The 25217-nt window shown below is 36.0% G+C and overlaps 4 protein-coding genes, 1 non-coding gene and 1 pseudogene across 6 annotated transcripts; 5 read left to right on the plus strand and 1 right to left on the minus strand.

Annotated features, from left to right (window-relative positions):
- The first annotated feature begins 130 nt into the window (after nt 1–130).
- LOC145620930 (uncharacterized) lies at nt 131–911 on the plus strand (annotated as a pseudogene).
- Nucleotides 912–7844: 6933 nt separating this feature from the next.
- On the plus strand, nt 7845–11213 carry LOC145619129 (stress enhanced protein 1, chloroplastic-like). Its single transcript, XM_081673732.1, has 4 exons — nt 7845–8078; nt 8168–8269; nt 9436–9611; nt 10876–11213. Exons 1-4 carry the CDS (start codon nt 8033–8035, stop codon nt 10978–10980), a joined length of 429 nt encoding a protein of 142 aa, XP_081529858.1. The 5' UTR covers nt 7845–8032; the 3' UTR covers nt 10981–11213.
- A 139-nt stretch (nt 11214–11352) lies between these two features.
- Nucleotides 11353–13507, plus strand: LOC145619127 (ADP-ribosylation factor 1-like). Of its 2 annotated transcripts, none has more exons than XM_081673730.1 (5): nt 11353–11884; nt 12205–12275; nt 12645–12764; nt 12892–13013; nt 13105–13507. In XM_081673730.1, exons 1-5 carry the CDS (start codon nt 11737–11739, stop codon nt 13178–13180), a joined length of 537 nt encoding a protein of 178 aa, XP_081529856.1. In that variant the 5' UTR covers nt 11353–11736; the 3' UTR covers nt 13181–13507. The 2 variants fall into 2 exon arrangements, with proteins under 2 accessions (XP_081529856.1, XP_081529857.1); XM_081673731.1 differs by having other exon boundaries at nt 12895–13013.
- Nucleotides 13508–14188: 681 nt separating this feature from the next.
- LOC145619126 (transmembrane 9 superfamily member 2) lies at nt 14189–18750 on the plus strand. Its single transcript, XM_081673729.1, has 7 exons — nt 14189–14600; nt 15425–15465; nt 15552–16137; nt 16321–16458; nt 16573–16729; nt 16845–17329; nt 18195–18750. Exons 1-7 carry the CDS (start codon nt 14443–14445, stop codon nt 18412–18414), a joined length of 1785 nt encoding a protein of 594 aa, XP_081529855.1. The 5' UTR covers nt 14189–14442; the 3' UTR covers nt 18415–18750.
- A 1733-nt stretch (nt 18751–20483) lies between these two features.
- On the plus strand, nt 20484–24718 carry LOC145619169 (transmembrane 9 superfamily member 3-like). Its single transcript, XM_081673800.1, has 7 exons — nt 20484–20752; nt 22015–22055; nt 22135–22720; nt 22904–23041; nt 23144–23300; nt 23436–23920; nt 24269–24718. Exons 1-7 carry the CDS (start codon nt 20598–20600, stop codon nt 24486–24488), a joined length of 1782 nt encoding a protein of 593 aa, XP_081529926.1. The 5' UTR covers nt 20484–20597; the 3' UTR covers nt 24489–24718.
- A 393-nt stretch (nt 24719–25111) lies between these two features.
- On the minus strand, nt 25112–25182 carry TRNAG-GCC (transfer RNA glycine (anticodon GCC)). Its single transcript has one exon. It is a non-coding gene; the product is annotated as a tRNA-Gly (tRNA).
- Between the last annotated feature and the right edge of the window lie 35 nt (nt 25183–25217).

Below are 25217 nucleotides of genomic sequence, written 5' to 3' on the forward strand. Positions count from 1 at the left end.
TAAAAAATAAAAATTCCTTAAAACTATTAAACGCTGCGTTTGACCTATGTACACAAATTATACGAAGTACTCCATATAAAAGGTCTTAAACCCTTTGAAGCTTCTCCTTTTCTCCAGAAATCCTCTAAAACCTAATTGCCGCCATTAACGTAACCTTCAACACAACGAAGAAGATGAGAACCCTAGACGAGCAAGAAACCACCATAGTCTTCGAGAAGCTCTTCAAATTCGTGGGAAACAACCTGAAAAACATCGTCGACAACCCCGCCTACGAAGGTCCAGCTTCAGACCCACTTCCAGGTCGCTACTGCTTCCGCCTCCAGAAGAATCGAGTCTACTACGCAAGCGAATCGCTCGTGAAACGCGCCACAAACGTTTCGAAAGAGCTGCTCGTTTCGTTGGGTGTTCAAGTCGGGAAGTTCACCCACCATGGAAACTTCCATCTGACAATTCACGCACTTCCTATTCTTGCTGCGAATGCGAAGCATAAGGTATGGCTTAAACCCACTTCGGAGATGTCGTTTTTGTATGGGAATCCTGTGTTGAAGGCTCATTTAGGGAGGATTACGGAGGATATTAATGCTGGTGATGGTATTGTTGTGTATTCTATGTCTGATGTTCCTTTGGGATTTGGAATTGCTACTAAATCGACTAAGGATGTTCGTAAATCGGACCCGCAAACTATGGTGGTTATTCATCAGGGTGATATTGGTGAGTATTTGAGGATGGAGGATGAACTTTGAATTGGGTTTTTTTCAATTTTGAATTTTGTTGTTGGGATGGATGGAAATTCAGACTTTTGTGTTAGTGGGCAATGTATGATCTACGATTTATAATGATATATGATTAGATGAAGATGATTGCAGTGTTAAATTATAATGCTATGAAGCTTCAATTTTGATTTTAGTTTTTGCTTTTGTGTTGTTCAGAGTGCTTAATCCATCCTATATTGATTGAATTATCCAGTACAATATATAAAACATTAATTGCCATTGAGCGAAACCAAACAATATAAGTTGAAGATCTTGCTGCTTGATGGGTTTGGTGAATAGGTATGTTTTGTATATGTCATCATGTTCATTTTATATGCGGCTGTTTATTAATCTTTGCTAATTATAATGCCTTGGTTTACTATGGTGAACATGATAATGATATTAATCTTTCTATGGTCTAGTACTCTAGTTAGATGTGTAGGTTGTGGTTGTATGTTGGCCACTACAGGGGAGAGATTTGAATGTCAAGGTTATTGATGTTTTGGAGTTGTACTAATTTCTATGGAGAATCAATTTTGATTTTGATGAAGTCGCTAAGAGTTGGCTCTATGTATCCAATTTTATGGAGAGTCGATGAATATTTTTAATAACACATTTAGATCTCCTGAACAAAGATGAAATCTCTTTGTTTCCTTCCCCTGTACGTGCTTCCTGCTGAAGTTAAACCTTGAGCTTGTGTTGCCGAAACCTTGTAGGTGTATATATGATACTCTAGGATTCAACTAACTTTCTTGCATCAACTACCATCCTATTTGGGCTTCATTTGCAAAGGACTCTAGTGCTTTAAGAATAGAGTAAGAAAATGCTGTCTTCTTTGGTTGGGTGTTGTAGTCGTAATTGTGGGAACACTTAGGAGCCCAACAATTGTTGATTCTGTATTGTTCATTGTTACTATTAGAGCATTTATCAATGTTAGAAGTCTTAGAACCTTTACTCTTTCATGCCTGTAGATTCAAGGGATGATATGTGTATATCAGATTTGCATCTATTTAGACGAGCATCAGGAGTATATACTGTATATTCAGGGACTTAGGGTTACAGATAAGGGAGTTTTGGGGGCACCTTGCTGATTGGGAAGCATTTATGGGATACTTTCTTTAGTAGAACCACGTACTGAACTAGAACCCTGATGCCTTGATTTTTTTTTTTTTCTTTTCCCCCCGGTCATTTCATGTCTCATATGCTACAACGAAACAAGTTACTACGTATATAGAGTTGTGATCTTTGAAAAATCCTGGTGATTCCTGTCTGAAATGTGAACTCACTTTGCTCTTTTCTACAATTCTACTCTATGTTAGCTGGTCTCCAACTTTTAGAACTTAAGATGAATTTCTGTTTGTGTATTTCTGATCCTTAATCTTCTAGATTAGAGAAAAAGGTTGGATGGGATTAGAGTATTATATCTGAACTAGCTTTGTATAGCGGAGCCATTGGGGTAAATATTGTACCTGCAGTGTGAAGTCATTATGTCACTAATGTACCAAATAAACTCCACATTATGATACATACACACTATGTAATTCATATGTCATAACGTGCAGAATGAACTGATCATATATAAATTTAAAAGGATGAAAAGATCATTAAGAACCATTCAACATACAACATCCAGGGATAGCAAAGATACAGATATAAAATTCAAAGCTCATTCTTCACTTGAATTATTATGATATAATGTTTGACTAAGCACCTCTCCCTATATATACTGTATATATGCATAACAATTCAACTATCCTGAGCAAAACTGAAGGGGGAAAATGTTGTGTGGGGTAAGAGGAGAGTCTAGGAGTCAAATGAAACTAAAAGACATAGAAATCAAGGAGGAGAGAGAGAGGGAAAGAGAATTGGAGAGAATAACAGCTCAAGATAATCTTAAAACAGAGATCACTGAGCACTTTACCCACCCACATCCCCTGATATATACCGAGTCAGACTATAAGCAATTTCAATGTAATTCTTGCAACTGCAAGGGGAAAGGAAAGAGATTCCATTGTGCCCTATGCAACTTTGATCTGCACAAGATTTGTGGCGAAAGCCCCATCATCTGGCTCTTACACAAAATGCCACCTGAAGAGATAGAAAGGTTTGGGATCCTTCATGACATCATTGATACTTTCGCCCATCCCCAGCACTCGGTGATTTCTGAGTACAAACAGAAGCTTTTCAGGTGTGATCACTGCAAGAATGTTGGGGATGGTCTAAGGTATTACTGTGATGCATGTAATGTCACGTTGCACCAGGTCTGCGCTGAGCAACCAACCAGACTAACCTCCCACCTACACCCCCAGCATGAGCTTGAACTGAAGCTCAGGCCACATTTTAAATACTGTGAACTATGTGGAACCAAAGGGAGTCACAGGAATAATCGAGTGTACACCTGCAAAGAATGTGAATTCTATATGCACCCTGAATGTAGCCAGTTGCCACTATACTTGCTTCACCCACTACACCCTCCCCATCCACTGCTGCTTCAAAGATCATGTAGTGATTATCGTTGCTCTGCTTGTTCCGAGTTGAAGACATATGGCTCTAAGTATAGTTGCACACGGTGTGGGCTTGATTTTGATCATACTTGCATCATAAAGAAGTCTATAATTGGTCTGGATGATGAAGTGAGACAGAATCACAGAGAGCATAAGATCACAGTACTGCCAGTTGCAAATTTAATATCTTCATACGCACTGATAGCATCTCCACAGGATTCTTCTACCTCAAGCATTGATTTTAACTTCCTCACGGTCCCATCAAATATTATTCAGAGCTTTTCTGAAATTTAGATTCGTAGTTCCTGATTGATCTCTTCATTACGTATTTATGCAGTTGGTATTCTATCCTCATTTAAAGAAATGTTTGAATGTAAATTTGATGTCTGATGTGTGGTGCTTTGTGGTATTCAGGATTGTGGTTTTTGTAAAATGTATGAAAATTATGTGAGTACAGGATTATGGTTTGAACTTTGAAGCACTGATTTCATTATGTAAAACAGTAAAAGATATTGCAATTATGTTTCAATAAAAACTAAAACAAAGATATTTTACCTGTGATTTTCAGCATTTTGTAACTGTTGATGAAAATTGTCCTTGATTACACAAATACATACTGGATTCAAAAAAATTCCTTCAAATTTCAACCAGAATTCTAATTGAGTACAATGTTTTTAAACATCTTCAACAACAACAAGAGCGTGTGCAATTGGCTTCTTGTTGACTTCATTTACTAACCGATCTAATACAAATACACATTGAAGCCAGCAGATTAGATTTGATATGAGGAGACAGATACCAAGTCATGTCTAGCACTAGAAAAAACAATATTGATTGATATTTGTAGGCTGAAGTTTGAACAGGTATTCTTCTTCTTGACAACTTGGAAGTCTAAGCCAATAATATACGAAAATAATCACTGGAAGTGGATAAGTTCAACTCTGAAAAATTCCAATGAAGACAATTCAGGACCAAGAAAGAAAAAAGCACAACAAGATTGTTAACTGAAGCTTCATATACACATGAGGAAAGTGTCACTTACCTAGTCATACCCAGTAACTGAAAGCAACTATATTGATAATAATTGATACTTTCAGGTTCATGTTTAAATAGGTATTCTTCAGCTTGGCTACTTAAAGTATTCTATTTCTTCTAATTCATAAGAACTTAAGAAGTACTCATGTCATAACGTGCAGGATGAACGGATCATATAAATATAAAAAGATGCAAAGATCATCAAGAATTATTCAATATAAACCATTCAAGGATAGCAAAGATACAAATATAAAATTAAAAACTCATTCTTCACTTGAATGTTTTACGATATCATGTTTGACAAAGCACCTATCTCTGTGTATATATATATATTCATGCATAAGAGCTCTACAATCCTGAGCAAAACAGAAGGGGGGGAAAATGTTGCGTGGGAATACAGGAGAGGGTAGGAGTCAAATGAAACTAAAAGACAAAGAAATCACGGAGGAGAGAGTGAGGGAAAGAGAATTGGAGAAAAAAACATCTCAAGATAATCTTCAAACGGAGATTACTGAGCACTTCACCCACCCACATCCCCTGACATATACTGATTCTGAGTATAAACGTTATCGTTGTAATTCTTGCAAAGATTACGGGAAAGGAAAGAGATATCGTTGTGCCCAATGCAACTTTGATCTGCACAAGATTTGTGCTCAAAGCCCCATCGTGTGGCTCTTACACAAAATGCCATCCGAAGAGATTGAAAGGTTTGGGATCCATCATGAGACCATTCAGACTTTCGCCCATCCCCAGCACTCGATGATTTCTGAGTACAAACAGAAGCTTTTCAGGTGTGACCACTGCAAGAATGTTGGGGATGGCCTAAGGTATTATTGTGAAGCATGTAATGTCACGTTGCACCAGGTCTGCGCTGAGCAACCAACCCGACTAATTTCCCACCTGCACCCCCAGCACGAGCTTGAACTCAAGCTCAGGCCACATTTTAAATACTGTGAACTATGTGGAACAAAAGGGAGTAACAGAAATAATCGAGTGTACACATGCAAAGAATGTGAATTCTTCATGCACCCTGAATGCAGCCAGTTACCACTATACTTGCTCCATCCACTACACCCTCCCCATCCACTGGTGCTTCAGAGATCATGCAGTGATTATCGCTGTTCTGCTTGTTCGGAGTGGAAGACATATGGCTCTAAGTATAGCTGTACAGAGTGTGGTCTTGATTTTGATCATACTTGCATCCTAAAGAAGTCTGTAACTGGTCTAGACGATGAAGTGAGACAGAATCACATAGAGCATAAAATTACAGTACTGCCAGTTGCGAATTTAATATCTTCATATTCACATATTGCATCCACAAGGGATCCGGCATCAGGAAGTACTAATAATGTCAACTTCAGACTTCCAGTATCAAGTATTATTGAGAGCTTACTTGAAAGTTAGATCCATTATCCACTCGATTGATTACATTTTGCAGTTGAAATTCTATCCTCTTTTAAACAATTGTTTGGATGTAAATATGAAGTCTTGTGTGTGATGTTTTGGTATTCAGGATTGTGGTTTTTGTAAGATAAATGAAAACTATGTGAGTACAGGAATATGGTTTGAAGCACTGATTTCTTGATGTAAAAATATTGTATTTGTGTTTCAATTTGAAAAACAAAAACAAAGATATTACACTTGTGATATTTCAGTATTTTTTTAGTGCTACTGAAAAGTGCCTTGGTTACACAACTACATACATACTGGATTCAAAATAATCCCTTCAAATTTCAACCAGAATTCTGTTTGAGTTCAATGCTTCAACATCTTTAACAACAATAAGAGCGCGTGCAATTTGCTTCTGATTGACTTTATTTACTAATCTAATACCCATTGAAGCCATCAGATAAGATTTGATATGAAAAGACAGGTACCAATTAGTCATGTCTAGCACTAGAAGAAACAATATCGATTGATATTAGCTATAGTTTGAACAGGTATTTTTCTGCTTGACAACTTGAAGTCTAATACAATAGTATAAGAAAGATAATCACAGGAAGTGGAAAAGATCAACTCGAAAAATTCCAATGAAGACAATTCAGGACCATGAAAGAAAAAATCGCAAGCAGGGGTGTAAACAGAAGCTTCAGATACACATAATGGAAGTGTTACCTAGTCATACAGTCATACCCGGTAACTGAAATCAACTATAGTATATTGATTAAAATTGATACTTGCAGGTTCATGTTTGAATAGGTATTCTTCAGCTTGGCCAGTTGAAGTATTCTATAGCTAAGTCAACACCCCACATTTGATAACACTTTTGAATTGTGTAAAGATAAAAATAAAGATGGATGAATCAGTAATGCAAACCATTCAGTTTCAAAAAATTATGGTCATTCATCCATCTTTGTTTTATCTTTATACTCTGATGATTTTATGTTTATGGCAGTAATACACTAACACTGTTACAAAAAACTCTTAAAACAAACCAATACACAAAATCTGGAAATAGCATGTTCAGCAGACATATGCTCTTAAGAGTGTTAACTAATGTTGCATTGCCCTAATCAAACTACATGATCAGTACTGAGCAAGACTCTGTAATTTCCATAGTGGGTATAAGGGGGAGTAGAATTTATGAATATGCATAAAAAATCCTAAAAGATAAACTGGGGAGCAAACCAAGAATAAATTGAATTGAATCCGAATTTTTTGTCCTACAGTCAGTAGGTGTATCACCTGTGTCACTTTTTCTTTGTATCAGTTGATATTATTGTAATTTTAAATTTCGATAATAAGGTGGACCATGCATTAACAGGAATATAAGTACCCGTCAAAAAAAAAAAAAAAAAAAAAAATATAAGTAAAATTTGCAAACATATGGTGCACAAATTGTGAGACAAAAGATTCAGAATCAACTATATTGTCACATTTTTGACACAATGACCTCTTATTGTAATCTATACTTCATAGCTAGAGCTGAAACACCCTCAATATTAACTTTCAATCGTTATCCATTGTACTTCGTATTAGACTATTAAATTTTATTGATTCCAACTTATTTATAATTTTTAAAATTGCTTTTGTTGAATTAAAATATGTATCCAAGATCTTATCTCTTTTAGAGGGAACTAATCATGCTTAAGAAGAGAGTACTCCCCCAAAATAGAGTAATTACAGAGTCAGGCAACACGGTTAAACTCATTTTTTATGTTTAGGTTAATTTCAGGTTTTATTTATTCGTATTTAACATTGAAAAAATCTCGTACTTGTATATTTTTGACATGCAATCCCAAATTAATATCACTTTTCTTTTATTCTTTTTTTTTTCTCCAAATTAATATCACTTTAGAAAATGTTTTAACTGCTTATCCTACGCTGAGAGTGTTCGTCAACAAGATCCTTTGTAAAAATATCGTCTATAGTTAACTGAGGTCTTTAGGGTGAAAAAAAACATTTAAGTCGAGAATTTGAGTATCTCAAAAGATAATATGGATTAAATCTAAAAGGGTAGATTCCAAGCTTATGCTTAACTTTTTTGTAATGGTGCTTAATTTTGTTTATGGATAAGAGTGGCAACTTACAAGCTGGAAGTTGAAATACCTGGTCTCTACTCTCTAACCCCCAAAACACGTGTACATCTTCTCCTCCAACGAATTTCATTTTCCCTCTTCTTCTACATACACCAATTCTACTATCACCCTCTGTTGAAATTGTTTTCTAAAGAAGATAAGATAATCAAGAAGCAAAAAAGAAGGGTGAAGTAGAATTTAGCCACTCAATTTTTTGAAGAATATGGCTGTTTCGCAAGTTACTGCTTCTTTTAATCTTTCTGTCTATGGTATACTTCTCCTCTTTATTTATTTTTTCTGGGTTTTTTAGCAAATGTTTGAAATTCTCACAATTTCTTTGTTGGGATTCTTATTGTAGATGCTTGTACTCCAAATTCTACAAGACTTTGTACAATTTCAAGGATACCCACTTCGAATTTTGCTCGAAATGCTACATCTTTTGTGAGGGGATCTCCACTTGGTAATGCTTCTATTGAATTTTCATTATTGTATGTTGTTCTGTAAAATTTGTTCTTAGTGTTTGTGGTAAGGTTTGGCTTGTAATTGATTTGAGGGTTTAATGTTTTGTGTTTTGATGTTAAGCTCATTTGATTTAGTGGGGTGATTGATGGAATTATTTGGATGCTTTGATGGTGTTCAGGAGGTAGTTCATAGGTTGATTAATTCATGGGTTTTGAACCCAATGTTCGAGTTACGATGTTTTTAGAGTGGTATGTTTGAATTTGGCAACGATTGCGATCATAAACTCTTATTATCTAATTGGTGGTGGTTAGTATTACTGATTGTTGTGGTAATTGGTTGATGTGAAAGCAATTGAGCCTTGGCGGCAAAAATTTGGCCTTTTGAATCTATCATGTGATCTTTTGTTAGAATGACCGCTGTTGATCATCACTATAACTTTGGAAGTATGGACTTTCAGGATGTATGAAAATGTTTTTTTATTTCTTTAAAGGCTAAGAAGATAGGAGATTATGACTAATGACTTATTGAGTAAGGAGTGGGAATGGGAATGGGGATGGGAGAGTTACAATTATTCTAGAAGGTATTTTGGTATAATGATTGATTAGTTTAATGCGACAATTACCAGTTGGAGGTGCATTGTTTATTAGGGAAGAGGAATGAGAGCAGATGGTGTAAAGTTAATTTAGTTAATGAAGATATGGTGAATGTGCTTTGAACTTTAAATGGTCTTACTTTATTCTATTCCTAAGATAATGTTAACCTCAGTCACTGAGTTGCTGCTAGTGATTGATGTATTGGCTAGTTTTGATGTAGGGTCAGATATTGATTTTAAAACATTATTCCTGGACTAAGCTTGTAAAAAGCTTCCATCTTCATAATTAAAATTTGGATCATGGATGTTTTCTGACCCTTTCTTTTAGACTCGTTATCTAAAAATTCATCTCTGGTAACCACCCTCACCCCCAGATCCCATCGGGGAAAAATTTACTAGCTTATTTACCACTTTTCCATTGATTTGTTTCCTTTTTATGTTGGGTGGGTGGTAAATTAGGGTACTGCCATTACTGACACAGTGGGGGTTTGGTACCTAAAAATTCTTTAAGGTTTTGAACATTGAATTAACTTATCTCTAGCTAGCAACTTATCTTGTAATTGTCTTGCCAGTTATAAGGACAAGCTCTGCTCAATTGAAGGCTGTACACAAATCAAATTCAGTTTCTATTAAGTGTCAGCAAAGTGCAAATGAGGGTGGCTTGGATATTTGGTTAGGAAGAATTGCAATGATTGGCTTTGCTGTGGCAATTACTGTTGAAGTATCAACTGGCAAGGGGCTTCTTGAGGTATGGAGTTCTGATGCATTAGCGTCACCCGAAATAAGCTAATCATTATAACATATTTATTCCATTGGCATCTCATAATTTCCCTTTTCTCCAGACCCTTTACTTTTTATGCATATTATGGAATTTCCCTTTCTCATCATTTGAATGACTAACAATTGGTAGCTTTACTATTGGCTGTCATACTTTACCAGTGTCACTCTTCCTACCATAAGATTGGTGCTTTGATTCTCTTGCACACCAACCTTTGTACACAATTTTGATTGTTGGTGGAATGTATGTGCTGTTTACTTTAGCTTGAGCTTTTTTTGCCCCACTTGGCGCTATCCCTAGCTCAACGGGCTAAGAGACTGTAGATATCCCAACAGAGTGTGCGTTTCTATTTGTAAACTTCTTGAATACGAAAACTGAAAGAATTTCCTGTCAGTCAAGTTTAGCTCTGAGACCTATGCAGTTCCGTATTCAACTTTTTGGAAGGGAACTAGTATGAAGTTATGTACTACCTTGAATGGAGGATGGGATATGAGCCATGTAAGAATGCTTCTAGAAGACTAGAAAGGAAAACGTAAATTTTTTGGGGCTAAAATGAATTTTGAAACATTTAACAGGAAAGGTATACATCACTGTATCTCACAAAGACACAAACTCATCAGTTTCATAGGCCCCTTCTCTAAGTAATGTAAAACTAATGACTATTCTGTGATGGTGGTAAGAGGGGATCATATTATATGGTTTATATAGTGACAATTACCCTTATACCATTTTCGCTTTCATCCATGCAAAAAAAAAAAAAAAAAAAAAAAAAAAAAAAAGGACTCCAAGCTGGATACAAAGTCACAAGGAGTTAAACCATTTGAAGTTTCTAGTTTTATAATTAAAAAACAACCGGACTGACGCTAAATTTATGTAAATAAGTACAACTCGTGAATATTGGCTAGTAGTTTTGAGTGTAAGTGTATGACTCTGATATTGGTGTAGTCTTGACAAAGAATTTTGAGGATAAAATTATGCTATTGGTGCTAATAAAATAAAAATGTCTTCGTTAAGTTGCTTTCTTGACATGTACCTTTCCATTCAGGTGTGTAGCCCAATTTGCTAAGGTGATATATGGTCCATGTTTTTTCTGTAGAATTACGGTTTTTTTCCCTCATATTTTTCCGGCTGCTAGAGACTGAATTTGTGTGTTTCATTGTTGTGGACAAGTTATTTCATCCATGTAAAAAGTCGATGCCAATTGCTAATTCTGATGATTTAATCTGAACTGCAGAACTTTGGGCTCACATCCCCATTGCCAACTGTGGCTCTTGCAGTAACAGGACTGGTCGGTGTTCTGACTGCTGTCTTCATATTCCAGTCTGCCTCAAAGAATTAAATGCAGGCTGCTGTCTTTGCTCCTTGTAAATCATGTTATTCTGTCTTAGTTTTTTAAGCTCAAGTACGGATGCTTTGACTACAGTTCAAGCAGAAGAACTAACCTTTTGTAAAAGTGCAATTTGAATGCAAACATATCTTCTTCCAAGATTTTGTTGAATCTTATATACTCTTTTTGGGTATGATGTTGAATATAATATAATAGTTCAATGCATGGTGAAATTTTCAGTTCAATACCTTTTCTCATGACCTTTACACTTCTATAGAACAGTGGAGAAATATATATATTCTGAAGCATGTGGAAAATGAATCTTCCAACTGTTTGCTCTTCAAGAGAATAAAGTTTGAGTTATTGCTATACTTTTTTTTATGTATTATTACTGACTACTGAGAATGGTGTACACACTGTGATATGTTGAAGATCAATAGACCATAGCTTTGCTGCTGAATTTCCAGGTAAAATATGATTTTTTAAGCTGGGAATTAAATACTCTTTTCTTTGCAATAAAAAATTTTAATTGACCATGTGAAGAAAAATGTTTTTTTTTTCCTAACTAATAATTAGTTTCAAGACAGTAGATCTTTTCAATATTTTATTTTTATTCCTTTCTTTATGAGAATCCAATTCTGTTTTCTTTCTTCCAGTATATATAATTTCCAGATGGTGAAGATGTGATCATCGCACTTCTGAGTTCTGACCCTTTCTTTGTTTTGGATATTTTGAATTTTCCACCTTGTCAAATCTTTTAATTGCTCCATGGGTGTAGGCACATCCCGTCTTATGAAAAGGAGGGGCTCTAAACATCAGATGAAGATACTGATGGTTGGCCTTGATGCTTCAGGGAAGACAACAATCCTTTACAAGCTCAAGCTCGGACAAGTTGTACGGACACTCCCCACTATAGGTATTAACCAGTCCACAAATCTAGCTTATGTTGGCATGCATCCATGCTCAGCTCATTTTCCTTCAGTGTTTTTTTTTCCTCCTATTCTCTCTCTTTCTCTCTCTCTCTCTCTCTCTCGGGAGACAGAGAGTGTGGAGAAATATCTGTTTACTCTTATTAATGTATGATAAAATATGAATAGTTAGTATGAAAATGTTAGCTGGTATGGCATTATCATTCCCTGTGTTGTTTCTTTTGCATTGTGTTAAGGTAGTAGACAGTAGAAATCCTAATTCAGCAACTGCTTCGGTTTTAATCGTGCATTTCCTTGTTTGGATCAGGTTTCAATGTGGAGACAGTCGAATACAATAATCTAAGCTTTGCTGTGTGGGATCTTGGTGGACAAGAGAAGGTATCTGCATATTATTCTTGCTCTTTTCTCTTCCTTTCCCCACCCTTCTTGAAAAAGAAGAGATAAATAAAAACGGTAATTGACAAATCCTGTCTTTTGTCTTAACATACTTCATCAGACTACTTTTTCGTACCCTTAACTTCCCTCTATATGACCTGTACCGAACATCCTTCAATTTGTTTCATCTGGTGGCGATTATTCTCCCTCGACCCCCACTAGTTTGCTTCTGATGCTATTGAGTGTTGACCTTTTCTTACTTTCTATTGCTGTGATTTTTCAAATGGGCTAGAAGTGCATTTTTAGATTCTTAGTATCAAACCGTTGCACAATGAGGGGACACAACTAACTACGTACTAATTTGTCCTCCAGATTAGGTCATTGTGGAAACATTATTTTCGGAACACCCAGGGACTCATTTTTGTAGTGGACAGCACTGACAGAGAAAGACTTGTGGAAGCTCGTAATCAGCTTCACCGGATTCTCACTGAGGTTAGAAAATAGTTACACTTAAATTTCTTGCTGTTTGACATGTCAGTCATTTCAGGCTTTTGATAAATGTCAAACTTTTCATTATCATCATATGTGCAACTTGCTGATAGAAAGTATATCTTTGTAGCAGGATGAACTGTCTAACACAGCAGTATTGGTTTTTGCCAACAAGCAAGATCTTCCAAATGCTATGTCGGTCTCAGAGGTAGCTCACAAGCTTGGGTTATATTTACTTCGTGATCGCAGATGGTAAACTTTTATTCTAGATTAACAAACTGATTGCTTCACAGATTTGAAGTTACTAGGACCAGCATAATTATTGATCTTGTGTGTGCTGTAGGTTTATCCAGGATGCTTCTGCAATATCTGGCCGCGGACTTTATCAAGGTCTTAATTGGTTAAATCAGAATATCTAAGACAATCTTACATGATAGACGCTTCTCGGCCTTCCCCAGTATTTTGGAAGCTTTTACAAAGACTTGCACCATTGATATATAAATAGTAGAATACACTGTGATCAAGGATGAAAATTTTTAATTTCATCAAATAGATTGTAGTGAATGTAAAATATCTATTTTTTTCGTCGATTTTCTTAGTATTCTGTAATTTTTTCTGCATGATTGCATGGGAGCAGAACAAATGCAAGGCATCATGTAGGTACAATTTGCCTTTCCAGCCAAAGTGTTCATACTACTTCTAAATATTGTCTTTCTTTTACAATAAAACTTTTTCAAAAGTTTCATGTTGAAGTCTAGCTTTATTTTCATTTTCTCTTTATTTATATTGGTTGCTTGAGGGAAAAGTATGCATTTCAAATAGAGATTTTGATTCTTTTCTTTTTCAAAGTTAGAGATTTACAAAAGGCCATGGAAGTTGACCTAGCATGTTGCATACTCCATATACTACGTATTGTAAAATGTCAAAAGAGTGAGAAAAGAGCAAAGAACATTTATAATATCATAAGCAATTAAGCACGTGTAGGTAACATAGGTATGTACTCGATTTATTCCATAAGTAATAAACAATGCTATATCTAAATACGGGGTACTTGTTAGTTGTTAGGTTCATAGTGAGAGTAACTTTTCATTGTATTTATAAAAGAATATACAGTACTTGTATTTCATATACTCGTAGTCTCGTACATAAGAATATCATTTCATATTCAGTAAATTTTGAATTCATACATTAGATGTCAAAAACTTTAAAACCAGCTTAACTTGATTCAATTTGGCCCAATTCAACTTATTTGAGCTCGACTCGACTTGATTCGGAGTCGAGAATAGTCAGAGATCTGATACGGGATTCATACCGTAACTCGTTGACAACTGATGTCACGGAAAAGTCACGTTTCGAAATCTTGGATCTCCCATTTCAATTCTGAATTCTGATACAAAAACAATAAAATAGGAGAGAGAAAGCGTCGGTGGTTAAGAGCGAGCTCACACACTAAAACCCCACACTATAATTCCGTACTTAACTTCGGCATTCTATCACTTTCCTTTTTTTTTTTTTTAATTTCTCCCCCAATTTTATCTCTTACGTTACTCCCTTTTCTTACAAATCAAATCTAAAACCCTCATTTCTCAATCTTCATCTCCAGATTTCGATCTAATTTCTCTTCTTCAATTCCGTATTTTTGCTGTGATTTGGAGGGAGAAATTGATAGATTTTGAAGAAAATGGTGAGATCGATGGCCACTTTAATGGTGGCCGTTTTTGCAGTGGTGTTGATTTCTGGTGTTAGTCATGTGAGATCTGATGCTTCCGATCATCGATACAAAGCTGGTGAAGCTGTTCCTCTTTACGCTAATAAAGTCGGCCCTTTCCATAACCCTAGGTTTCGCATTTCTCCTCTTTGATCGCCCTTTTTTACTGTGTTTTATGCGAAATTTGATTTGATTATAGATCTCACATTTTTATAAAATGTTGATAATTTGTTGTGTTTGCTTGAGATTTATGCATTCTTGAGTTTTTTATTGTAATGTGAAGTGATTATTGAGTTAATTGGTGTTAATTTGGTGTGTTTGGGGTGATTTTTGATCATTGATTGACTGGAAACTGTAATGTAGAGAAGTTGAGATCTTGAATTTGGTAATGTTTCAACTAAAGGTTCTCTTTTGTTGTGATTGTTGCCGTTACTTCTGAAAAATAAAAGTTGTGACTTCTATATTGGTATAGCAGGTCTTTATATGGCTATAATTGGAATGATGATGCTACTAGGAACCTAGAAGAAATAGCCATTGAAGTGTTGTTACATGATTAAGGGTGTAGCAGGTTAGTGGGGGGTGTATTTGATTTTTGGGGTTATTCCGTGGATGTCGAGAATCTTAACAATCTGGAAATTGTTACTGATTTGAGCTCTGCATTTAACATTCTAGCTAGAGGTTCAAAATTAGGCTCTACTTCTCGAGTCAAGCTAGTGATCATGCATGCTAACCATGTCCTCTTGCCCCAAAGTAGTAATTTAGTGACATGCATTCAAGTGTCAATGAACATCACACGGCAATCACTGAACTGTTATTTGCAGCTTTACCATTAAGTACCCTACAGTAGCTAAGCTTATTGTAACTTCTCATAGAAAAGCCTTGCATGTAAATGTTTAGAGTTGGTTATGTTCATTGCCTTGCTGACAATCTAATAGTTATGGGTTATTCTTTTCAGTGAAACATACCGCTATTTCGATCTTCCATTCTGTGTTCCAGGTACAAATTAGTTGAATTGGTTTTACTACTTTGCATTTGTATTTATCCTAATTTTGGACAAAAGTAAAAATTATTTCATATTGCAGATCATTTGAAAGAAAAGAAAGAAGCTCTAGGTGAAGTTTTGAATGGTGATCGTCTGGTCAGTGCTCCTTATAAGCTTGACTTTCTAGTGGACAAAGATTCAGAACTTATTTGCAAGAAAAAAATGACAAAGGAAGAAGTAGCTAAGTTTAGAGATGCAGTGTCAAAAGATTACTACTTCCAAATGTATTATGATGATTTGCCAATATGGGGGTTCCTTGGTAAAGCTGACAAGGAAGGCAAACTAGACCCAAGCGAGTACAAGTATTATTTGTATAAGCATATTCATTTTGACATCTTCTACAACAAGGACCGTGTTATTGAAATCAATGTTCGAACTGATCCCAACTCTTTAGTTGACATTACTGAAGATAAAGATGTTGACGTGGAATTTATGTACACCGTAAAGTGGAAGGAGACAAACACCCCTTTTGAGAAGAGGATGGATAAATATTCACAATCTTCTTCTCTTCCTCATCATCTAGAGATCCACTGGTTTTCCATCATTAACTCATGTGTCACTGTACTCCTCCTAACTGGATTTCTTGCCACGATTCTTATGCGAGTTCTTAAGAATGATTTTGTCAAGTAAGAATCCAAAAGCTTTCCTCCCTTTCCCTTCTTTCAGTCATATATACTGTATCTATTAACTGCGTTGGAGTTCCTGGTTGATTAGTGGAGAGTTGGTCTGGGTATTTGTTTATATCTGGGCATGCTTTTAAGTGATCATGTAAATTTTTAAAATTCATGCTTCATTGTTTTTGACTAAAGGTATGCACACGATGAGGAAGCAGCAGAAGATCAGGAAGAAACTGGATGGAAGTATATCCATGGGGATGTATTTAGGTTTCCAAAGTACCAATCATTACTTGCAGCTTCTCTTGGATCTGGCACCCAGCTTTTTACCCTGTAAGTTTCTAATGTTGTTGTTCTTCCACTTGTGTGCATCAACGTGTTTTCTAATGCATCTTATGTTTTTATTTCATCCTGTGACCTAACATTTACATCACTTTTTTTTTTCAGTACATTTTTCATATTTCTACTCGCTTTAGTTGGAGTGTTTTACCCATATAACCGAGGAGCCCTGTTCACAGCCCTTGTTGTCATTTACGCTCTCACATCTGGAATTGCTGGCTACACTGCAACCTCCTTTTATTGCCAATTGGAAGGAACAAACTGGGTATGATCTGCTTTCTTTTCTTTGGAAAGAGCATATTAAATAGATGAAAGATACTAGAGAGAATTTGAAAGAAACAACTCGTGTGTGATCTTTTTGTAATATTTCCTTTTTGCAGGTAAGGAACCTGTTGTTGACGGGTTGCCTGTTTTGTGGGCCTCTGTTTCTGACCTTCTGTTTCCTAAACACGGTAGCAATTGCATATCATGCTACTGCAGCTCTTCCTTTTGGGACCATTGTGGTGATTCTTCTTATCTGGACACTTGTGACATCACCATTGCTTGTTTTGGGTGGAATTGCTGGAAAGAATAGCAAAGCCGAGTTCCAAGCTCCTTGCCGTACAACAAAGTACCCCAGAGAAATTCCACCACTACCGTGGTACCGGGGAACTCTTCCTCAGATGGCAATGGCTGGATTTTTGCCTTTCAGTGCAATTTACATAGAGCTCTACTACATATTTGCCAGTGTCTGGGGTCACCGGATTTACACAATATACAGCATCTTGTTCATCGTCTTCATTATATTGATTATAGTTACCGCTTTCATCACTGTGGCATTGACATACTTCCAACTCGCTGCTGAAGATCATGAGTGGTGGTGGAGGTATGCACTATTTATATAATTTCTGGCTTTATATATGCTTGAATTATGTTTTCATGCCTTTTCCCATTAGTGGTACTTCCAACAATACTGTCATGCTAGGCTTTGATTTTGCTGGTGGTTTTATTTCATATCTTTCATTTAATGATAGAGATTTTTTTTTCTTGGTTGCTGTGATTGCTTGTTTGTGTCTTTTTTCACTTTGTGAGATCCTTGTGATGTTATTAACTTTTTATTTTGGAAAACACTTGCTTCAATGATGTGAAAATGGACTGTGGACTGTAACACACTATGATTTGGATGCTTTGACTCACATACTTTAAAGTTGGAGAACCTTTCCACTTGCTAATCACATGTTCAGGCCATGTATTCTGTGTGGACTTCTTTGAGGATGTACAAGAGTGTGAGGAGTACACAATAATCATGTTATCATTGCTTTTTGTTTTGGCAAGGGGCCTAAGGGAGGTGGAGGGGATGAGTTTGCACCATTGTGCATAGTAACTGCCCTTTTGGTGTGGAAGGTGGATTAGGAAACTTTGCTTTAGATGCAGTGTTCATGCATGCTAAACTTTCTTGCGGGTACTAGTCCATACCCATTTTGCTGGCATGTATGTAGATGTGACTTCTGCCCTAAAGTCATGACTGTAAAAAAAATGGTCAATATCTGACATTAGCATGCCAAAACATGATGTTGTAGTACATTCTTTGTGAAATACTCATCTACTTCATTGTCTTGTGTACTATTACTTCTCATTTTTGTCTCCACTTTGTGATCCTTTGTAAACAGTTGTGATGGGAAAGGTCACACCAAATCCCCCTTCACTTTGATGTGGTCATGATTCTAACCTCTTTGTTCTTTTTATGACAGAGCCTTCCTATGTGGTGGTTCCACTGGTCTATTTATTTATGGCTATTGCTTATATTACTACTATGCGCGCTCTGATATGACTGGTTTCATGCAAACATCATTTTTCTTCGGCTATATGGCTTGCATTTGCTACGGCTTCTTCCTCATGCTTGGAACTGTTGGTTTCCGTGCCTCACTTCTGTTCGTCCGCCATATTTACCGGTCTATCAAATGTGAATAGATAAGCGATGGAACTTTAGGTTTGTGCCAGTGTCGTCTTTGTTCTGTACACCATCACCAGTAATGATCCATCTGGTGTTGTAACCAACTTCTAATCTCATCAAGGAGAAGTATTCTTTCAAACTTGACCGGCATCTTTGCCGTTGCAGTATTAGCTACACACAAGATCTTGCCCCCAAATCCTCTTCCTTATAAATTGGCTGGATGAAGAAAATAGTTTCAGTTCTGGAGAATTATGTCATGTAATAGAATACTAGAATTGTATCAATTGTTAAGAGATTTTTGACATTAATTTTCAGTTATATCTTATGAAATTTCAAATTTGTTTCTCTTTTTCCCTTCATCTTTCTCCTTGTTAGTATAAAATTTACATCCTTTAAGCTCTCTATCTTTCTCTGGCAAGACATTGTCTCCAGATTTCAAGTGCAAGTGTATACAACCTAATTATGTTCATTTCAGATTATTTCAATTTAGAGCTTTCAGATACATATAAACTGTGCAACACCACGTCGTATTTGAAAGTAAACATACAGCAAAAGGATTTGAATTAATTTTGAACTATATCCATTACACACTTCAATGTGATCAACAATTTACAGGGCGCAATCTTCTCACAGCCCCTAACTCCTCTCATCTAAACACACTTAGTAAAAATGAGCAGCAGCATCTTCTCAATGATTGTAAGTTGTCCCGTCTAGCATCATCATTGCCAAGCAGCAAGACTAGAGCATTACCAATTCTTCAGTTCTTCGACACAGTATGGTGGTGGTTGCTCCAGTCCACTAATTATGAATAATGGGTTTCAAGGAGTTACCACCCTGCAATAATTTTTTTTTTTCTTTGATAGAAGTAAAAGTTAGCCTCAATACCGCTAACCATTGCGTTAGCGCTTAAAACATAGCGCAATCCATGATCCGAAGTGTGTTATGTGGGTGTAATGCGTAACATCAAAAGAACTTCATTATCTATATTCCCAACCCACACGCGTTCTTTGATTTACCCACCTCTAGCTCTTTCTTTCAACTCTCAAATCTATTTCCCTCGTATTTAAAGTTTTTAGTTCTTTACATTCCATAAAATGAAATATGTTGCTATGATCACTTGTTATTGAAATTGGTCTGCTTTTGGGATTTATGATCTAGTTTTGGCAGTTGGCAATACTGTGACAAGATTATGTTATAAACTTGTTATCAAAATTAGGCCAACCCACCACTTTGGTTGAAATATTGCCCATTCACATAGTTGGATAGTCTTTGTCATCCCCCTGATAAAATTTGGATGTTTAAACTTCCAATAAATGCATTTAATAAATTGTCAAAAGGACAAACAATGTGACCCGAACGTCCCAAAGTGACGGTAAAGAAGACCAACTCTAACATGCAAGGTAGCCTAATTGTACAAGAAAATAAATTGAGTGGAACTCACAATTGTTACTATATCCTTGAACCTGTGTCCGATAGTCCAATATAATGATTTCGTAGCTTTCAAGCTTAAAATAACAGTCTTGAATGTTAATATGCATTTATTTTGCTAAGTGACTAAGTCTATCTTCTTTAGGTACACTCGGGTGTATAATAGACATGTTCAGTATTAATGTAAAGTAAACATACACAAGAACACAACCACTAATATGACGTTAACCCTATTTGACAAATGTGTCTAGTTAATATCTTGTGCCTTTTATTCATCTTAGAATCCCAACATGTAAGTCATATTTCTCACGTACCCCTTTTTATTTATTTGTACTAAATTTTACAAGAATAAACTACGCACTTAAGCCACAACTTTACATCAATTGCCGACTTGCCGTTATGTTTGTACCAAACTCAAATTATTAAATTACCATCAAGATCATTACTTTATTACCCCCTAGGGCAGAACTTCATACAGAAATTGAATCAAGAAATTTCAATCATGAGTTACTTACATCTTTCTACCTTTGGGTATTTCCTCAAACAGTAAAAATAAAAAATAAAAAATGTTTACATGGACCCACAAAACTAAAAAAAAACCCAACCTTCCATAAAAATTCCCAATAAAACGGTGGCCCATAATAACCCAAATTCAGATCAATCTTCCCTTCTTTCTTTCTTTCTTTCTTTCTTTCTTTCTTCTCTACATTTCTGCGATTTGACTCCAGAATTCAAGAGAAAGAGGAGAGAGAAACTGAGGTTTTGCGCAACAATGGAGAAATCCAAGGCCACTTTAATGGTGGCCATTGTTATTCTTCTCTTTTCTGGTTTTATTCAAGTGAGATCCGATGGTTCTAATCATCGTTACAAAGCCGGAGAACAAGTTCCTCTTTACGCCAACAAAGTCGGCCCTTTCCACAACCCTAGGTCACTCTCTTTCCTAATTCGTCATCAATTTTCCTATTTTTTGCTAATTATGTTGTTAATTTGTGAACTAATTGTATATTTTGAGCTTAGGAAAAGATTTGACGTTGTTTTGATTTATCATGTTTTTAATTTTGCAGTTTTGATTAATAGATTTCGTTTTATGGAATTAGGATGATTGATCTCTGCGTTGATAATATGTTGAATTTTAGCTTAGTGATGTGAAATTTGGGGTTAATTTGATCAATGTGAGAAATTGATGATGTTATAGCGTAATTAGTTTGGATTAGTGGTTGGATCATGCTTGATTGGCCTGTTTGTGATCAGATGTGTTAAGCTCACAGAATAATGGTGAAATATTCAAGATTCATGTTTGAATTGATTTTGGAAGGAATCTCACTTTCCTTTTTAGGGTTTGGTTTATTTGGTTACTATTAAATGCAGATATTATGCATGATATTGAAATTCGATTTAATTTGATATTGGTCAATACAATGCACCATAATAGGTATAGATATTTTAACTTTTAAGCAGGTGCAATCAGGCTATTAAATACTCTACACCTAAAATATTGGCTTAATTATTAGGGATTTTGGGTTTATATTGAATCTAGCTTGCACTTGAGTGACTGAATACAGATGTGACAAAAAGATGATATGTTACTTTAGGCTGTGTTGTTTTAGGATAACTTTTTGCTATATGCTGTCTTAAATACGAAATATGTTGTTAAGTGTGAATTATGTTGGTTGTGAAGTTACCTTCGACTGAAATTGGAGATTTTGGGGATATTGTTCAGCTCTTGGTTTGTAATGTTCTTACTGTCTGAAGTAGATTTGGGTAAAATGTAGACTTGTGAGCTGTGAATGCTGAAAAGTTCATCTTCTGGGATTGAGTGTTAAGTCCTAGGAATTTGGACGAAAGAACTTGCTCATCCCTTGTTTGTAGCTTTGTCTTCTGCTTTTGTACGAGGTAAATATTCTACATGGAAGGTCATAGATATGTGGGTTTTAAATGTAGGCCTCCTTTCGTTAGAATGTTACTGAGCAACAACACATCTAATGGTTAACCAATTAATAATTACTGACAAGCAGGACTAGATTTTATTCATCACGTGTGACAAAGGCTTGAGCTTCAACATTACAGGATTTTTTTATATTGTATTGTTAATTGAGTTGATTTAATTTTGGTTGCTTATCTTTGTTTGAATTTGATGATCCATATTGGCTTTGATATTGCTGTCTGATTTTTATGTCCTTTTCTTTCAGTGAAACATATCGGTATTTTGATCTTCCATTCTGTGTTCCAGGTAAGTAACTATTTTAGTCATTTGTGCATGTTACACCTGTGTATTGCTGTATTCTAGATCTATTTTCTCTGAATTGCAGATCATGTCAAGGAGAAGAAAGAAGCTCTTGGTGAAGTATTAAATGGAGATCGTCTAGTCAGTGCTCCCTACAAGCTTGATTTCCTTGTGGACAAGGACTCAGAAGTCATCTGCAAGAAAAAGTTGTCAAAGGAAGACATTGTTCAATTTAGAGATGCAGTAGCCAAAGATTACTATTTTCAAATGTACTATGATGACTTGCCAATCTGGGGGTTCCTTGGCAAAGTTGACAAGGAGGGCAAACTGGATCCAAGCGAGTACAAGTATTATTTATATAAGCATATCCATTTTGACATCTTCTACAACAAGGACCGTGTTATTGAAATCAATGTCCGAACTGATCCCAACTCTTTGGTGGACATTACTGATGATAAGGAAGTGGATGTAGAATTTATGTATTCTGTGAAGTGGAAAGAGACAAACACCCCATTTGAGAAGAGAATGGATAAATACTCACAGTCTTCCTCTCTTCCTCATCATTTAGAGATCCATTGGTTCTCTATCATAAACTCATGTGTCACAGTGCTTCTCCTTACTGGATTTCTTGCCACAATTCTCATGCGTGTGCTTAAGAATGATTTTGTTAAGTAAGAATCGCTGATTTAAACTTTTCATTATGCTGTTTGTATTTATGGATACCATGCAGCTTCTCCAACTTTGATGAGTGAATGTTTATTTAAGTGATAGCCAAGTAGTTGTTTTTACCAAGGCATGTGGTCAATTTGTATCATTTGTTGTAATTCTAATGCATCATTTTCTCTGCTGAAAAGGTATGCACACGATGAAGAAACAGCTGAAGACCAGGAAGAAACTGGTTGGAAATATATTCATGGGGATGTGTTCAGGTTTCCCAAGTACAAATCAGTGCTGGCAGCTGCTCTTGGATCTGGTACTCAGCTATTTACTCTGTAAGTACCTAAATTTTCTTTTGTCTTGATTTATTTCATCATTTGAGGATGGGGGAGTCTATGTTGTAATATTTATCTGACCTGTATCTTCTGTGCTCTCAGGACGGTATTCATATTCTTGCTTGCACTAGTTGGAGTGTTTTATCCTTACAACCGAGGAGCACTGTTCACAGCATTGGTTGTTATCTATGCTCTTACATCTGGCATTGCTGGTTATACTGCAACCTCCTTTTATTGCCAGCTAGAAGGATCAAACTGGGTATGTGCTACCGCATATGGCATGCTAAATCTTAGTTTCTCTGCTTCTGCCTTCCATCTGATTCACCCCTTTCCATCCCACTGATTAAATGGTATCAGAAAGCTTACTGATTGCGTCCCCCATTTGTTTTGACAGGTTAGGAATCTGTTGCTGACTGGTTTCTTGTTCTGTGGTCCTTTGTTTCTCACTTTTTGCTTCCTCAACACTGTTGCGATAGCATACCATGCTACTGCTGCTCTTCCATTTGGCACAATAATGGTTATACTTCTTATCTGGACACTTGTAACTTCACCGTTGCTTGTATTGGGTGGGATCGCTGGAAAGAATAGCAAGGCTGAGTTCCAAGCTCCTTGTCGCACAACAAAGTACCCCAGAGAAATTCCACCACTGCCGTGGTACCGAGGGACTCTTCCTCAGATGGCAATGGCTGGGTTTTTACCATTCAGTGCGATATACATAGAGCTCTACTACATCTTTGCCAGTGTTTGGGGACACAGGATTTACACAATTTATAGCATTTTGTTCATTGTCTTCATTATTTTGATTATAGTCACTGCTTTCATTACTGTTGCTTTGACATACTTCCAACTTGCTGCTGAAGACCATGAGTGGTGGTGGAGGTATGTATTCTGCGCTCATGTCTGATTATTTCATGAATGGTATATTCATATTGTATGATTTATTTCTATGCTTTTGCCTTGCTAGTGAGTTTGAAAGTTGCGTTTTCATTTAACTCTAGGAATAAGTGAATAACTTGAATGCATCAATATGAATTATTTGCTACCTAATTTATCTTAAAGTTCACGATCACTTTCATTGGTGCTTCTGTTTTGTATGTCAGCGTTGCTTTCCCAACTTTCCCCCATGTTATCCTGGATTTGTTTATATAGTAGATAAGTCTGTATTACCGATGCAATCATATAAGTATGATATTAAGTTATTAACTGATTTGTTACTTGTTATGGCAGGTCCTTCCTATGCGGTGGTTCTACAGGGCTATTTATATATGGCTATTGCCTATACTACTACTATGCCCGCTCTGATATGTCTGGGTTCATGCAGACATCATTTTTCTTCGGCTACATGGCCTGCATATGCTATGGCTTCTTCCTTATGCTTGGAATGGTTGGCTTCCGTGCTGCACTTTTTTTTGTCCGTCATATATATCGGTCAATCAAATGCGAGTAGATAGGTGGTGCGACTTTAATGTTGGACCAATGTTTTTTTGTTCTGTAGGCTTAGTAGGACAGCGATGTTCTTTGTATTGTAACCTATGCCTGACCTCATTCAGGACTCAGGAGAAAGAGTTTGTAATCTTATATAGACTTGCCTCTTCGATTTTTATATGCATGATCTTGCTTATATGTTAATCCTCTCACATAATTCACATAGTAATATACTTCCTCCGTTTTCTTATACTTGCAACAGTTTGACTTTTACACTATTCATGTACTCCACTTTGACTAGCTTTGACGATTTATAGCTAAGAAAAAATATAGTCATGTGTGATCTTGTTAGATTCGTCTCGTTTTATACTATTTTAATATCTAACGTTTATAATTTTTACATATTGCTAATTAAAGATATAAATGATTGTAATAATGCATCGACAAGCGTGAAAAGAGAAGTGTTGCAAGTAATAAAAAACAGAGGAAGTAGCATAATAGTCTATTAGTATTACCTTAATATGAAGATTTATGGTCATTTATGATTTATCTTTACTTCTGTCAAAAATTAAACTCTAAATACACAATGAAGATTTGGACTTCTATCAACTGTCATGGTTACATTTGAGCAAAAAAATTTAAGAATGCACCAGCCGGGAATCGAACCCGGGTCTGTACCGTGGCAGGGTACTATTCTACCACTAGACCACTGGTGCGACTTTGTTGGTAGCATTTCACTTTTATAACAGAA

This window comes from Chenopodium album, chromosome 27, assembly GCF_948465745.1.
Source record: "Chenopodium album chromosome 27, dcCheAlbu1.1, whole genome shotgun sequence".
Taxonomy (NCBI): Eukaryota; Viridiplantae; Streptophyta; class Magnoliopsida; order Caryophyllales; family Amaranthaceae; genus Chenopodium; species Chenopodium album.

Coding starts and splice junctions, on each gene's coding strand:
- LOC145619129 (XM_081673732.1), top strand. CDS start 8,033: ATGGCTGTTTCGCAAGTTACTGCTTCTTTTAATCTTTCTGTCTATG. Junction 8,079..8,167: donor TTTTAATCTTTCTGTCTATG/GTATACTTCTCC, acceptor TTCTTATTGTAG/ATGCTTGTACTCCAAATTCT. Junction 8,270..9,435: donor TGTGAGGGGATCTCCACTTG/GTAATGCTTCTA, acceptor TTGTCTTGCCAG/TTATAAGGACAAGCTCTGCT.
- LOC145619127 (XM_081673730.1), top strand. CDS start 11,737: ATGGGTGTAGGCACATCCCGTCTTATGAAAAGGAGGGGCTCTAAACAT. Junction 11,885..12,204: donor ACGGACACTCCCCACTATAG/GTATTAACCAGT, acceptor TGTTTGGATCAG/GTTTCAATGTGGAGACAGTC. Junction 13,014..13,104: donor TTACTTCGTGATCGCAGATG/GTAAACTTTTAT, acceptor TGTGTGCTGTAG/GTTTATCCAGGATGCTTCTG.
- LOC145619126 (XM_081673729.1), top strand. CDS start 14,443: ATGGTGAGATCGATGGCCACTTTAATGGTGGCCGTTTTTGCAGTGGTG. Junction 15,466..15,551: donor TCTTCCATTCTGTGTTCCAG/GTACAAATTAGT, acceptor TTCATATTGCAG/ATCATTTGAAAGAAAAGAAA. Junction 16,459..16,572: donor GGCACCCAGCTTTTTACCCT/GTAAGTTTCTAA, acceptor TTTTTTTTTCAG/TACATTTTTCATATTTCTAC.
- LOC145619169 (XM_081673800.1), top strand. CDS start 20,598: ATGGAGAAATCCAAGGCCACTTTAATGGTGGCCATTGTTATTCTTCTC. Junction 20,753..22,014: donor GGCCCTTTCCACAACCCTAG/GTCACTCTCTTT, acceptor CTTTTCTTTCAG/TGAAACATATCGGTATTTTG. Junction 22,721..22,903: donor CTTAAGAATGATTTTGTTAA/GTAAGAATCGCT, acceptor TCTGCTGAAAAG/GTATGCACACGATGAAGAAA.